The sequence below is a fragment of the Pongo abelii genome, chromosome 12, assembly GCF_028885655.2.
Source record: "Pongo abelii isolate AG06213 chromosome 12, NHGRI_mPonAbe1-v2.0_pri, whole genome shotgun sequence".
Taxonomy (NCBI): Eukaryota; Metazoa; Chordata; class Mammalia; order Primates; family Hominidae; genus Pongo; species Pongo abelii.
The window spans coordinates 84,152,496-84,169,191 of NC_071997.2; the positions used below are offsets into that span (position 1 = coordinate 84,152,496).

Below are 16,696 nucleotides of genomic sequence, written 5' to 3' on the forward strand. Positions count from 1 at the left end.
CTCCCAGCAGAATATACTATTGCCCTTTGGCATATGTTACCCTTCTAAAACCTGTTCTTCTTTTTCAAAGCACACTTCAATGGCAAACTTTTCCATAAAAATTTCCCAAATCTTTTAGTTTAGGGGTCCCCAACCCCCAAGCTGGAGACCGGTACAGGTCCATGGCCTCTTAGGAAACAGGTCGCAGAGCAGGAGGAGAGTGGAAGTTGAGAAGCATTACCACCTGAGCTCTGCCTCCTATCCGATCAGCCCATGCATTAGATTCTCACAGGAGCTCAAACCCTATTGTGAACTGCGCATGTGAGGGGATCTAGGTTGTGTGCTCCTTATGAGAATCTAATGCCTGATGATCTGAGGTGGAACAGTTTCATCCCAAAACCGTATCCCATGTCCCCACCTCAGGCTGCAGAAAAACTGTCTTCCACAAAACCAGTCCCTAGTGCCAAAAATTTTGGGGACCACTGTGCTAGGTAATAATTAATCAACTTCACTCCGACTCTGTTCATGTTGCTATTATTATATTTCTTTCTATATTGTATTATGATTAACTGTTTGCCTTCTTACTTTTTAAAACTTAAACTTCACGCCAGGAACCATCTCACCACTGCACTCCAGCCTGGGCAATAGAGGGAGACTCTGTCTCACAAAACAAAACAAAAAACATTGGATTCAACTTTGGCTGAGTGCAGTGGGTCACACCTGTAATCCCAGCACTTTGGGAGGCTGAGACAGGTGGATCACTTGAGCCCAGGAGTTAAAGACCAGCCTGGGCAACATGGCAAAACCCTGTCTCTACTAAAATTAGAAAAAATTAGCTGGGTGTGGTGGTACACGCCTACAGTCCCAGCTACTTAGGAAACGGAGGTAACAGGATTGCTTGAACCGTCGGAGGTTGCAGTGGGCCGAGATTGTGCCACTGTACTCCAGCCTGGATGACAAAGTGAGACCCTATCTCAAAATAAAAAAATAAAATAAATTGTAACAGGGTCCATCCGGTGAGGTGAGATGTAACATATGAACTCTTACTTTTGGCAGAGCACAGAGATGGCAGTCGTAAAAGAATGTAAGAAAAAAAACACCACCCAAATTTTAAAAACAAATTTATTAAAGACCAAATGTGAGCTAGCATGACAGCTTAGAATCCCTGACATTCCTAGAAGAAGAAGAGTCTGCCTCCACCAGGATACGTCTTTTTCCACTGGCCTCCATCTGGTGCTCCAGAGGAAGACTGCAAGCAGGCCAGGAAGCCTAAGAGAGAAACCCTTATGAATGAAGACAGATGTACAGAATCTGCCAAGGTTTAGGCAAAGATCATCCATGTTCTAGACCCTGAACAAGCACAGGGTGAAGATCAGGTGGTGGTGTAGGATAGACACAAACCTGCCTATATCCCGGACTCTTCTCTAATACAAAGCAAAAGCTGTCTGCCACTGAGGAAGAGGGAAAATACTTCGCCCACTCTAGTCTCAGGCAAAGGATGGCTGTTGCTAAAAGAGAAGTATAAAACCTAGCTATCCCCATATTTAACAAGGCAATGTGCCATGTGCCACTAGAAGAAAGGCAGAAAATCTGCTCATGCTCAAATCTGCTGATGATACAGAGAACTGCTGCCATTGGGAAAGGGAGTGGTCACTCACTTTTGTCCAAGACCTCCCACTAATACTAGACTGAGTTTCTCCACCATAATGGGAATGAGCAGAAAACTGGCTTGAACTCTAAAACAGCACTGTCTAAAAGGACTGTTTATGATGACATAAATATCCTATAGCTGTTCAATATGCCAACCACTAGCCACATGTGGATAAATGGCTACTGAAGAATGAAGCTCTAGGCTCTATCTTTGCCTAAACCTTGGCAGATTCTGTACATCTGTCTTCATTCATAAAGGTTTCTCTCTTAGGCTTCCTGGCCTGCCTGCAGTCTTCCTCTGGAGCACCAGATGGAGGCCAGTGGAAAAAGACCTAGCTAGTGGATGCAGACTCTTCTTCTTCTGGGAATGTCAGGGATTCTAAGCTGTCATGCTAGCTCACATTTGGTCTTTAATAATTTGATTTAAAATTTGGGTGGCTTCTTTTTCTTACATTCTTTTACGACTGCCATTTCTGTGCTCTGTCAAAGGTAAGAGTTCATACGTTACATCTCACTTCACAGGATGGACCCTGTCACATTTTATTTATTTTTTTTTGAGATGGAGTTTCACTCTTGTTGCCCAGGCTGGAGTGCAATGGCACGATGTAGGCTAACCACAACCTCTGCCTCCCAGGTTCAGGCAACTCTCCTGCTTCAGTCTCCCGAGTAGCTGGGATTACAGGCATGTGCCACCATGCCTGGCTAATTTGTTGTATTTTTCGTAGAGACAGGGTTTCTCCATGTTGGTCAGGCTGGTCTTGAACTCCCAACCTCAGGTGATCTGCCCACCTCAACTTCCCAAAGTGCTGGGATTACAGGTGTGAACCACCACGTCCAGCTTATTTTCTTATTTTGAGACAGGGTCTTACTTTGTCATCCAGGCTGGAGTACGGTGGCACAATCTCGGCCCACTGCAACCTCCGACGGTTCAAGCAATCCTCCTACCTCCATTTCCTGAGTAGCTGGGACTATGTGTACCACCACGCCCAGCTAATTTTTTCTAATTTTAGTAGAGACAGGGTTTTGCCATATTGCCCAGGCTGGTCTCTAACTCCTGGGCTCAAGTGATCCACCTGTCTCAGCCTTCCAAAGTGCTGGGATTACAGGTATGACCCACTGCACTTGGCCAAAGTTGAATCCAATGTTTTTCGTTTTGTTTTGTGAGACAGAGTCTCCCTCTATTGCCCAGGCTGGAGTGCAGTGGTGAGATGGTTCCTGGCATGAAAGAGTACGTTTTGCTACTGAAAAATGCAGCTCTAGACTCTATACTGAGTAGATGGAGAGACTGTCTGCTCCTGGGGGAGGCACAGAAAGACTCACACCTGAAGCACAGGCATGCAGAGCCTGTTTAAGACTAATGCTGGAGAAGAACCAAGGATCCTAATCTGCGCCATCCAAAAGCCTTGCTCCAAGTAACAAGCAATAGCAATCTAGTGCTGTAGGAAGGGCAACAGAGAGAGCTATCTTACCTCTCTCCCACCCTCAAATGTGGCACAAGCTGGAAGATGAAGTTGTAGCAGTAATGCTGAGACAAAAAAATCATCTGTTGCTCCAGGCCTCACTTTAAACACAAAGTATTGGCAGTCCATCTCTGTAGGAGTCTGAAGAGTGTGGTGTACTGACAGTAATTACTGCAACCACAAACACTCCAAACTCTTCTCAATTACTAACTAGACTGACCAATACCTGTTCACACTAACAGCCTAACAGAAGTAGAGGCATAGCTATTTCTGGGTAGAAATATTACGTACTTCCGTCCCTGCCATTCTTTTACAATGTCTGATATTCAATCCAAAATTATAAAATACATACAAAAACAAGAGATTAAAACAGTCAGCAAAACCAGATCCAGAGATGGACCAGATATTGAAACTGACAGACGTTATATAATAACTATAATTAATATGTTTATGGATCTAGTGGGGAATTTTAGCAGAGAAACTTTTTTAAAAGGAAAATAAAAACATTAGAAATTAAAAATATGAAGAAGTCCTTCATTGGGGCTTACCAGCAGAATGAACACAACAAAGAAAAATGGTGAACCTACAGAAAAATCAATAAAAATTTTCCAAACTAAGAGAGAAAGAGTGGGGGAAAGGCAAAGCAATCAAGAGGTAAGACAAATAGCAAATGGTCTAACATATTTTTACTTGGACTCCTAAAAGCAGGAGTGAGGCAGAAGAAATATTTGAAGAGATAATGAGCAAAAATTTCCTAAATTTAATGAAAGACAATAAACTATATATTTAAGAACCACTGAGAAACCAAAGCAAGATAAAAATAAAGAATAACACAACTAGGCCCGTTATAGTCAAACTGCTGAAAAGCAGTGATAAAGAGAAAAAGAAAAAATACTGAAGACAGCAATTAAAAAAAGAGACATTACATAAAGAGGAATAACGACAGCAGACTTCTCACCAGAAACCATGGGAGCCAGAAGACAATAAATCATCTTTAAAATACATAGAAGAAAAAAATGTTAACCTAGAATTCTAAACCCGCACCCCACAAAAAAGTTTAAAATAACCATTGCCAGCAAAACTGAATAATGAGAAATTTTAAATAAACTTCTCCAGGCAAAAGGAATTAATCCAATAGGGCATCAGGTGCCAAGCAACTTTTTCTGTAAAGAGCCAGTTAAGTGAAATGGTGTAATATTATTTGAAGGTGGACCAATGATAAATTAAAGATGTTTACTGAAAACCATATAGCAACCACTAAAATACATAAATAATAAGCCAATAGTAGAAATAAAATTGAAGCATAAAAAAAAACAAAAACACACACACACACAAAACACCTCGGTGGGGCACAGTGGCTCACACTTGTAATCCCAACACTTTGGGAGGTCAAGGTGGGTGGTGCTTGAGGTCAGGATTTCCAAGACCAGTCTGGACAACATGGCAAAACCCCATCTCTATTAAAAATACGAAAATTAGCTGGGCGTGGTGGCACCAGCTATTCTGGATGCTGAGGCATTAAGAATCGCTGGAACCCAGGAGGTGGAGGTTGCAGTGAGCGGAGATCACGCCACTGTACTCCAGGCTGGGTGACATATCGAGACTGTCTCAAAAACAAAACAAAACAAAACAAAACAAAACACACCAAAAAACCAAAACCAAAAGTGAAGAACACCTCATCCCACAAAAGGCAGGAAAAGTGGAAAAGAAAATCAAATAAATAGCAAGGTGATAGATTTAAACCCAACCATATTAATTTCATTAATTTAAATGGTCTATACTTTGATTATAAGGCAGAGATTATCATATTGAATAAAGAATCAAATGCTGATAGTTATAGGAACACTACAGAAACTAGAAACAAAGAACTAAAATAATAAAAAGACTAATCTAGGTACCTATAGTAGACAAAACATAATTCTGCTAAATTTATATCAATATTTAAGAAATTTTAAAACATCTCAAGTGAAAACAAATGAATATAATTCAGTTCAGCTGAAGTAATTTGACTTGACTACTTATTGTCTCCCCGATTTCCAGATATTTTAAGGGCTCCATGTTAATTAGTCCCCCCACCTCACCAAATATAGCAATGTTCATAAACACTGACCTTGCCATGGCTTCTTTCCACTTTCCGAAAACATTTATTCAGGGACAGATTATGTCGAACAGAATTCTTCCAGCCTGTTGGTGCAGTAGCAAAATATGGAAAATGGTCCAGAATCCAGCTATAAATTTCTTTGACAGGCAAACATTTATTTGGAGAGTGCTCAATGGCCATATAAATGAGAAGACTAAAGGAGTATGGGGGCTTTGAAGTTGCTGATTTTTTTTCTGGGTTCTGGTAGCAAGCTGGTCCAAAGGATGGCACATCATCTCCCTCTATGTCATACAATGGACTAACAATTGGAAGACCCTCACTTCCGAGGCTGAAGTTTGTTAGAAGATTAGTGCTTTCATGAAGCCAGTTCAAGTTTGTGAGTTCATCATCTGCTGACTCACTGTCCACTAGAGTGGCCTTCGGCCTGGCAGCATCAACAGCTTCAGGCAAGCTTCCCATTTTGTAAATCTGGCTTAATCCTGCAATCTTTTCAGCTCCTGGGGTTTCAGCTCTCTTATCTGGAGTCATTCCAATTACTGGACCCATTTACTCTTATAGTTCTGCAACAAAGGAAACAATTGTCAATGTAATACTTTAGATTCTTAAACTCTGGGAAAAAGAAAATACATATGTAAATATCCCCAAATCAGAGAAATTTTGCAATCAATTATCCCACATAATATTTAAGCACCACATTTGTATAATGAAGATACTAATGGTTATAATACAAGGAAAATAACTTATATTAGTTGAAATGGCTGTAAATAAAGTGCAGCTTTATAGGACCAGGTATATGGGTGATATTAACACAATTAAACAATGTATTTTAAATACTTAGTAAAGTACCTAGCCCACACTAATCACCTAATAGGAAGTGGCTATTATTACTTAAAATGGACAGGCTATTTCTTTGAATTGTAAGACTTTATATGTATCTTAAGAATCTATGATTTTACTATATACAAATAGTTGAATCTTGAAAATAATAAATTTGAAATATTATTTAAGCAATATTTTAAAATAAACCCTTTCCTCAAATCTCAAATATTTACTATAAAAAGAAACTATGTATACTATTTTTACAGCACATCATATTAAAAAGAGGTAACATTTTTATTTCATTATTTATTTTGAATCGACAAATGATTCAAATGATTAAATTATTAATATTAATTATGACCAAATGATTAAATTAATGATTAAATGATTATTTAAGCAATATTTTAAAATAAACCCTTTCCTCAAATCTCAAATATTTACTATAAAAAGAAACTATGTATACTATTTTTACAGCACATCATACTAAAAAGAGGTAACATTTTTAATTCATTATTTATTTTGAATCGACAATGATTATATATATTTATGGGGTACAATATGATATTATGATACATGTATATATTGTGAAATGATTAGTTCAGGCTAATTAATATATCCATCACCTCACATACCTATTTCTCTTTGTGGTGAGAACATTTTAAATGTTCTTTTAGGAATTTTGAAATATACATTATTATTAACTACAGTCATCATGCTATGCAATAGGTCACTAGAACTTACTCCTCTTGTGTAACCAGAACTTTGTACTCTTTGACTAACATCTCCCCCTTCCCTACACCCTCCTCCTACCCCCACCACCCATATCTGGTTACCAACCATTCTACTCTATACTTCTGTAAGTCTAACAAGATAACACTTCTTATTCACTAAATTTATTATTAGCTAAATTAAATTCACTATAAGTTATCATTTCTTTTTAAAATTCCAGTACTTTTAAACTCTGCATTCTATATCATCTCAAGTACTGACATTTCAAGGCTGGCATTCTCTTAGTAAGGTATGAACTGTCCCTGTACTTTCAAGGAGAGCGAAAAATAGCTGTTACTATTCTTTTTTCATTTCTATTTTCTCAAATTATTTTTGTTTTGCATTTTAAACACCCTTCTATTCAAAAACTTTATCATGAGACAATAACAGACCAGAGAAGAAAGCAATAGGCTAATGTGCTATTTAATTAATTTTCAATGGCTCATAAAGATAACTCATTTCTAAATTCAGTGAAAAACCAACTATTATCCTATTCAACCCACTTATGCTTGTGTAACTGAAATAATTGGTGGGGGGTACCTCCAGAGTTTTATTTTGCTTAAGACATAGATGGCAGGTTACTTCAAGAATTCTGAAGACCGGCTAATTTTATTTCTATTTTTTATGTCAGTTATGTAAAAGAGAAAACTGGTTAATTTTAGATGTAGAACAGTTTATCTGGATTCTGGGAGCTACCACCAGAAGTAGTTAGCCTCAGAGCACTCCATTAGCAACAGCCTTAGATAATACTTTAGGTGCCCAGGCATTGTGCTAAACAATTTACATATGATATCTCAATTAACTGTCAATTAAACCCTGTAAGGTAGGCACTATTATTAATTCAACTTTATTGATGAGGAAAATTAATCAGAGAGGTTAAGCATAAGTGGAACTGTCAGAATTTAAATCCAGGCAGACTGATTCCAGAAACAAAACTCTAACCACAATATGTGCTGGCAACAGTATGTACACAACACCCATGAGCACCAATGACTCAAATCCTATTCATTTTAAATCTTAACAGCATTCTTTCCATATCCAGTTCTTATCTCTCTCCTGTGCACCCATAACTTGAAACATCAAAACACTGTAAAAAGGAAAAGATTAAACGATAACGGATTTGGTTTCTGTTTCAATCTCTTATGAAAACCACACATACATAAACATTCACATATATGAGCACACAATGTATTTCAGAACTGATATCCTGTACTATATAAGTGACCAAATTATTCATTTTATCACCAAAGTCTCTCTATTCATAGAGACTTAAAAACATGACGAATGAGAATTGGTTGAATAATGTCTTGCTTCCTTAAAAAACAAACAAAAAACCACTCTTTAGTGTACCCAGTGTTCAGTTAAAGAAGGGAGTGATTAATTTCTAATGTCTCACTTCTGCCTTGTCACTTAAATCTCCATTTATCTTCCATTACATCTAGAAATTAGAAAGTACCAAACAGCAGTGGCTAACATTTGCTGAGATTTTACTACATTACAGATTCTATGTCATAGGCTTTAAAATGCATCATCTCTACTTACTCTGAACTACTCCTTAGTTCAATATATGTCCTTCCTTTCCGACTGTGAATTCCATGTGGAGCAAGTCTTTTTTTTTTTTTTAAATAGACAGGGTCTCACTCCGTCACCCAGGCTGTAGTACAGTGGCGATATCATGGCTCACTGTAACCTCCACCTCCTGGGTTCAAGCGATCCTCCTGCCCCAGCCTCCCAAGTAGCTGGGACTACAGGTGCACACCACCATGCCCAGCTAATTTTTAAATTTTTTATAGAAACAGAGTCTTGCTATGGTTGCCCAGGCTGGTCTCAAACAATTGGCCTCAAGCAATCCTCCTGCCTCAGCTTCCCAAAGTGTTGGGATTACAGGTATAAGCCATCATGCCTAGCTGGGATAAGAGTCTTTTACTTTTGCATTCCTAATGAATCTTTTCAAAATGTTGAGTATGAGTAGACACCCAAATCATAATTATTTCAGACTGAAATGAACTCATAATACAAATTATTTGTCTATTCTACAAAAAGGTACACTAACTGCCTTGAAGAGTTAATTTATTTTGGAAATGAATCCTTAATGGTAGGAAACATCCTAAATGGTAACAATTAAAAAAACTGAAATTCATTGTTAAGAATAAGGAAATGGAAATGAAGTAAGCCATTTCCCTAAGGTTCTAAAGCTAATAAAAAGCAGAGCCAAAATTATAAACGAGGCTAAGTTCAATATTCAAATTTCTGGCCATTAGAGTCACTCTCAATCGCTCAAGAAACTTGTATTTTTATCAATACTACTTAAAACAGAAATAGTGAGTTTTATTAATGTAACATACTCAAAAATCAGTCTCTTGATAACTATTGACTAAATTTTCTCATAAGTAATTTAAATGGTTGCAAGTATGTTATTCCTCTGAATTACAAGTTTACAATAAAATTTCATTACTTTAAGATGTAAAGAAATAGTATGGCAGCAAATATGCCAAAGAGTTACAGAGTGTTAATCCAAGCAAAGTTTAAAAACCAAGTATTGACATTATTAAAAACCAAGTACTGACATTATCTTAGTAAGGTTTGAACTGTCATTGTGTTTTCAAGAAGGAAAAAAAGCTGTTTCTAAACTATCCTTATAGAACACTTTAGAGCACTATCCACTTAGATGAGATCAGGCATGTTCAGGGTGCTATGACCGTAGACAGAGCACTATCCATTTGGAACACCAAGTCCACCACAATGGATAAACAGGCAAATGATATTTTCTCACATATTAAATACAGATAGCAAACAAATACATAAATTAAAAAATTATATAAAAAACTTATTCTAAAAAATATAAAATAAACAATTTTGGGCAAGGACCTAGGGCCATTTTGGAAAGCTAACTGGAAATGTGTATCAAGAATTATTAAAAATTTCATTCTTTGACCCAACAATTCCAAATGTGTCACTTTTGTGAAATAATCTTATGTAGGGAAAAAGACATTCCCTTCCCAGCCCACGATGTGTGGAGGGACACACAGATATTCATCCAAGAATTATTAAAGATAACGGAAAACTATAAACAACTTACATTTTCTATAATAGAGAAACGGTAAACTAAAGCCCATCTATTCAATCTAATATTTAGTAGCCATTAAAAATTACTGACTTGAAGAATGTGAATAAATTAAAAAGCTTATAAAAACCAGTGAAAAAGTAAAAAACACATACAAAAAAGAAAACAGTGTTTATATTACTAATTTTTGTCTTTGTTGTTCTATTTTCCCATTTTTCTTTAATGTGCTTATTATTTTTATAGTTTAAAATTAAAACAATAAGCTCAAGGGAGAAAAGGCTGTACTACATTATTTTTAGATGTAGTATTTCCATTTCACACACAAAAATCAAATCTTAAAAAAGGTCATGGACTTATCAGAGAGCTCAAGTCAAAAACAGAAGCCACCTCTTGTATTCTTAGTACAGCCTGTTCTGTTACAAACCTTTTCCATAACACGAATTAGCCCGCTGGTAAATAAGGGAATGATTTTAGTATAATGTAAGTCATATTGGTTTGTACATGATTCTTCTCAGCCTATGTTTTTGTACTACCAAATAACAACAGCTGAACCCAAAATAGGCTAACACAGTGGAAAGCAGCAAGCTGCTGAAAAGACAGTATGGTACACAATTCTCATTCAACCCATGTTCTTCCTCTTGGCACAGCTTGGCCACATGCTCTTTCTTGGAAGTGTTTAATGAGCTCTTCTTTCCAAATCTTTATGCATTTTACCCTGGCGTCCATCATCCTGTAGCTTCAACCCTTCCTTGCACAGTGTTCATCTTTTTTCTAAAATCCTAAACTGACCATATTACTTGTTTGTGACAAATTTCATATATGTTTTAATATATTCTAGTATTCTCATTAAGATTTATTTTTGTTAGCATTCTGGTTACAAAGCTGCGTATTTTTCACTTTTGAGTGAGTTGGCCCATCAGCTGTGCACAATTTTAGTGTTTTCAGGAATATATAAATATGCAATATTACTACAAAAAGATCTGTATATTTCACAATAAAATCAAGAAAACTTTCCATTTTATTTATTTTAAAAATTATAGTCTTATGAGAAACTGCATCTTAAAATGAAATGAAAACATTCACTAGCAGAGCATTAATAATATGCATGGTCAGTTTGCTTCATAAAGCCAAATGCATAAATAAAAGGAAACCTGGGCCTGTGATGTAACATTTCTTTTTATTACTCCTTTAAGAACAGTATTTCAATGAACTACATAAGATTGTGATACATAACAAATATTACTCAAAAAAAGGCCAAAATAGTATGATGTGGGATTTAAAAAATATATTCTAATTTTTAGGAGTATAACTAGCTTAATCCAAGTAATTAATACAACCACTAACAAACAAATTTCTAAGCCAAGACACTGCTATCCAAAAAAGTAGATAAATGTACTATACACTTTAGCAAAGTACACATTTGTGTTAAGGCTCCCATCTTCTACATTCTAAAAAAGAAAAAAAATTATTCACAAGGAGAATTTTAAAAGTGGAGAGAGTCCAAGCTTTGTGCAGTAGCAGTATCGTAGCCAATGAGGTTTATCTGAGTGCAATTATTGCTAAGTGGAAACTTTTCCCAATACCCCACTGCAATTACTTGCAACACAGTCAGCACTGGCAATTTTTGACAGTCTCTATGGAGACATAAATAAATAAATAAATAAAATAAGAAAAATAAATAAAAATAAAAGTGGAGAGTTCAAACCAACCCAGTACAATCACTCTGGAACCCATATAGAGCTTGACTGTGTGCCTGCCATGGCGGTATCTTGAGAAGAAGGTTTGGGATTTAAATGTACTATTTTTTTTTTCACAGTTGTGCAGCTCATGCATCTCCTAAGGTGTCTAACAGAGATTTGCACATCCGCATATTACGTTCAATGTTATAGTGATATCCTACTCTAGGATAAGAAATATAAAATTACCTATTGGAATTCTCTGATCATTTCCCAAAAGGTCATAGGAGAGCATTTTTGCTTAGGTTGGTATTAACATTGGTAAGAGAGAAATGCTTCAGAGACTACATAAGAAAAGGGAAACAAAGCCACAGAATGTTCAGCATTACCTAAAACATAATATGCTGCATTACAGAGAATTAGATGTGTCACAGTGATAGCCTTTTTTGCCCAAAATAACTAAGAAACCTACTAAACACAAAATGTTGGTTTAACCAATCAGAATTTTAACTTACTTTTCCACACTTTTAACTGATTAAAGACCGAGTTAACAAAAGGTTTTTTCTTTATACTTTTCCCAGATGTTAGAATCCTTAAACATTACTTAGCTTTCCACATTTAAACATCATATAAAATTATATGGAAGACATTCTGAGACTTGTTTTTTCCCCTATCGAATTCATTAACATTATTGTAGCAGTAATTCATTTTTATAGAGACTAGTATTCCATTTTATGAATATTCAATAATTTCTTATACTCTTAAGGAACACTTAATTGTTTATGTTTGGGGCTATTACAAGTACTAATGTTATAGAAGTCTTAGTTCATATCACCTGGAATACAAGTGCCAAAAATTTCTCTTGAGTATACATCTAAAAGTTGAACATATGCCAAGAAGTAGAATTATTTGGTCACAGAATAGTCTTCAACTTTAATTGATGACAAACTGCTTACCAAAAAATGCTGAATCAGTTACCACTAACCAGTAATGTATATACCAAATGCTTCATGTACTTGTCAAAATTGTTTTTTGCCAATCTGATGACTACTGCATTAGTCCGTTTCTACGCTGCTAGAGGGACATATCCGAGACTGGGTAATTTATAATGGAAAGAGGTTTAATTGGCTCATAGTTTTGCATGGCTGGGGAGGCCTCAGGAAACTTACAATCATGGCAGAAGGGGAAGCAAAAATGTCCTTCTTCACATGGTGGCAGGAGAGAGAAGTGCTGAGCAAACTGGGGAAAAGCCCCTTGTAAAACCACCAGATCCTGTGAGAACTCACTATCACAAGAACAGCTTGAAGGGACCACCCCCATGATCTAATCACCTCCCACAAGGTCCCTTCTCAACACGTGGGGATTACAATTCGGATTACAATTAAAGATGAGATCTGGGTGGGGGACTCAGAGCTAGACCATATCAACTCTGAAACTATATCTCCTTGTAGTTTTAATTTGCATTTCCCAGACTAGTAATAGGGCGGAACATCTTTTTATTCATTCCTATATATCTGTATATGGATATATAGAATATGAATATATAGATATATATGAACATATAGCTATGAATATATATCTATACATATACCATTTGGATTTATTCTTCCATAAAGTATCTATTGAAGCCTTGTGCCCATTTTTTTTATGGGTTTTCTTAACGATTTGTAATGTTTGGATACTAATACTTATATGTGATGCAAATATCTTTCCCCAGTAGATGACTTGTCTTTTCAATCTCTTTATTAGTTGCTTTTAATAAGAAATTTCTTTACTTTCATATGGTGGAATTTATTAACTCTTTTCTTTATGGTCTGCAGTTTTTTTAATTTTTGCCTTTTACATTTAAATCTTCAACTCACCAAAAATGTATACATGTATTTTTTATCCAATTTCATCTTTCACATATAAACATAAAATTGTTCCAGCACCATTTATTAAAAATTTCAGGCCAGGCGCGGTGGCTCATGCCTGTAATCTCAGCACTTTGGGAGGCAGAGGCAGGTGGATCACGAGGTCAGGAGATTGAGACCATCCTGGCTAGCACGGTGAAACTCCCTCTACTAAAAATACAAAAAATTAGCTGGGCCTGGTGGCGAGCGCCTGTGGTCCCAGCTGCTGGGGAGGCTGAGGCAGGAGAATGGCGTGAACCCGAGGCGGAGTTTGCAGTGAGCTTAGATCGCACCACTGCACTCCAGCCTGGGCGACAGAGCAAGATTCCGAGATTCCGTCTCAAAAAAAAAAAAAAAATTCATCCTTCCTGTTAGGAGAACCTATCTACCATCAGTCCTTAGCGTTCCTGCACACTCTCACCTGTTAAGAGTGCAAGGCCTTTTATCTGGGCCATTTCTCAGTTTTTTGTTTGCTGCAAGCAAACCTGAGGTATGATTTAACATCTCCTGCTAAAGAACAGGCCAACTTCCAACATTTCTTCTCTGATCGATAAGATATTGAGAAAACTTTTTTTAGTTTCCATGTGGTAAAGAAAGTTTTTTTGTATTACCTATTTCTAGCTTAACTGAGTTGGTATTATAATGTGTATAGGGTATCAATTCTCTAAAATTTGTTGAAACTTGTTTCATGGCCCAGTACATGATTAATTTTCATAATGATTCATTTGATGTTTCTATGGTGCGTGGATGAAATATATGTCCATTGGATGAAGCTTGTTAATCGCACTGTTTAAATTTTCTATATTCCTACTAATCTTTTTTCGGGGTCTGCTTTCTATATCAAATACTAAGGCAGATAAATTACAATCTCCTGCTATGCTGGAAAAATTTTTCAATTTTTTCCTTGTACATCTGTTAATTTTTTGCTTTATTTTGTGGCTATGGTTATTAATTGCACGTAACTTTAAAACATATATATTCCTGCCAAATTAGCCATTTCCCATTATGTATCAATTCTTTTCGTCTTTAAGTCTATTTGAAATTATATACTAGCTTTCTTTCCATTAATATGAGGCAGCAGCCTAAGTGTCCATCAACGAAAGAAATGGATGTGATGCATATACACATGAAAAAGAATGAGATCAGGCCAGGCGTGGTGGCTCACACCTGTAATCCCAGCACTTTGGGAGGCAGAGGTGGGCGGGTCATTTGAGGTCAGGAGTTCAAAACCAGCCTGGCCAACATGGTGAAACCCCATCTGTACCCAAAAAAACCCCACAAAAATTAGTGGGGCATGGTGGTGTGCACCTGTGGTCCCAGCTACTTTGGGAGGATGAGGCAGGAGAATTGCTTGAACCCGGGAAGTGGAGGTTACAGCGAGCTGAGATCATACCACTGCACACCAGCCTAAGCAACAAAGGGAGACGACTCCGTCTCACTAAAAAAAAAAAATAAATAAATAAATAAAAAAAAGAGAGAGAGAGAGAAATCCAATCATATGCAACAACATGGATGGAACTGGAGATCATGTTAAGTGAAATAAGCCAGACACAGAAAGACAAACGTCGCATGTTCTCACTTATTTGTAGGATCTAAAAATCAAATGAATTGAAATCATGAACGTAAGAGTAGAAGGATAGTTACTAGAGGCTGGGAAAGGTAGTAGAGGATTAGTGGGAGGGAGGTGGGGTGGTTAATGAGTAAAAAAAAAAAAAAAAAAGAAAAAAGAATGAATAAGACCTACTATTTGATAGCACAATAGGGTGACTATAGTCAATAACTTATTTGTATATTTTTAAATAACTTAAAGAATGTAATTAGATTATCTGTAACTCAAAGGATGAATGCTTGAAATGATGGATACCCCATTTTCCAGGATGTGCTTATTTCACATTGCGTACCTGTATCAAAACATCTCACGTACCCCATAAATATATACACCTACTATGTACACACTAAAATTAAAAAAAAAAAAATTGCCAGGTGTATGTTTTTCCATCATTTTACTTTCAACATTTTCCTTTGTTTCCTTGTAGTCTCTATCCTAAACCCCATATAAATGAATATTGTTTTTAAGACATGCATGTATTTGGATTTACTTCTACCATCCTTTTTGGTACCCTGCTCTTTCCATGTTAATTTTTCTCTTTCTTTTTTTTTTTTTGCCTTCTTTGGAATGATTCTTTTTTCTCATTCCATTTTTTTAAATCCTCTACTAGTGTGGAAATTATATACATATTTCTATCACTGAAATGTTACCTTCAAACACACACACACATTTTTTTTTGGAAACAGAGTCTTGCTCTGTCACCCAGGCTGGAGTGCAGTGGCACAATCTCAGCTCAAAGCAACCTCCGCCTCCCAGGTTCAAGCGATTCTCCTGCCTCGGCCTCCTGAGTAGCTGAGACTACAAGCGTGCACCACTACACCCAGCTTTTTTTAAAAAATATTTTTTATTTTCACCATGTTGGCCAGGCTGGTCTCGAACTCCTGACCTCAAGTGATCTGCCCACCTCGGCCTCCCAAAGTGCTGGGATCACAGGCGTGAGCCGCCGTGCCCAGCAACAATAAAAAGTCCTTTAAATGCTAGCTCCAGTCACCTTCTCCTGGTTTATAATACAGCTTTTTCTTTTTTTTTTTTTTTTTTGAGACAGAGTCTCGCTCTGTCGCCCAGGCTGGAGTGCAGTGGTGCGATGTTCGTTCACTGCAAGTTCTGCCCTCCAGGTTCATGCCTGCCTCAGCCTCCCGAGGAGCTGGGACTATAGGCGCCTGCCACCACGTCTGGCTAATTTTTTAATATTCTTAGTAGAGATGAGGTTTCACCGTATTCGCCAGGATGGTCTCTATTTCCTGACCTCATGATCCGCCTGCCTCGGCCTCCCAAAGTGCTGGGATTACAGGCGTGAGCCACCGCGCCCAGCCAATATAGCTTTTTCTTAACTTCATAAGATGCTATTATTATTTATAGAGTCCACTTTTATTCACCTATATAATTGTCACTGTCTTTGATCATTTCTTCTTAAATCTCAGATTTTCTACCTCTGATCATTTACTTCTGCTTAAAAAATAGTCTGTCACTGAACTTTCACATTTTATTTGTATGAACATGTTTTTGCCCATGATCTTTAAAGATGTTTTTGCTATAGAATTCTACGCTGTTATTTTGTCTTGCGTATCATTTCATAGTCCACTACTATTTCCATTACTGTTATCGAAACCTGATATTCCTTTGGAGGTAATCTGTCTTTTCTCTTAAAAATGTTCCCTTTATTAACCTCTTTTATATT

The 16,696-nt window shown here is 36.8% G+C and overlaps 1 protein-coding gene and 1 non-coding gene across 11 annotated transcripts in view; one reads left to right on the forward strand and one right to left on the reverse strand.

Moving 5' to 3' along the window:
• The window catches only part of FOXN2 (forkhead box N2), a 65,087-nt gene that overhangs the window by 27,414 nt on the left and 20,977 nt on the right, over positions 1–16,696 (reverse strand). For all 10 annotated transcript variants that reach the window (XM_054548205.1, XM_024242771.3, XM_024242773.3 and 7 more), the window contains one exon: positions 5,200–5,750. In XM_054548205.1, the coding sequence (XP_054404180.1) occupies positions 5,200–5,736 (537 nt within the window). In that variant the 5' untranslated portion in view covers positions 5,737–5,750. The remainder of the gene's footprint in view (positions 1–5,199; positions 5,751–16,696) is intronic.
• On the forward strand, positions 11,345–11,484 carry LOC112132235 (U4 spliceosomal RNA). Its single transcript, XR_002914030.1, has one exon. It is a non-coding gene; the product is annotated as a U4 spliceosomal RNA (small nuclear RNA).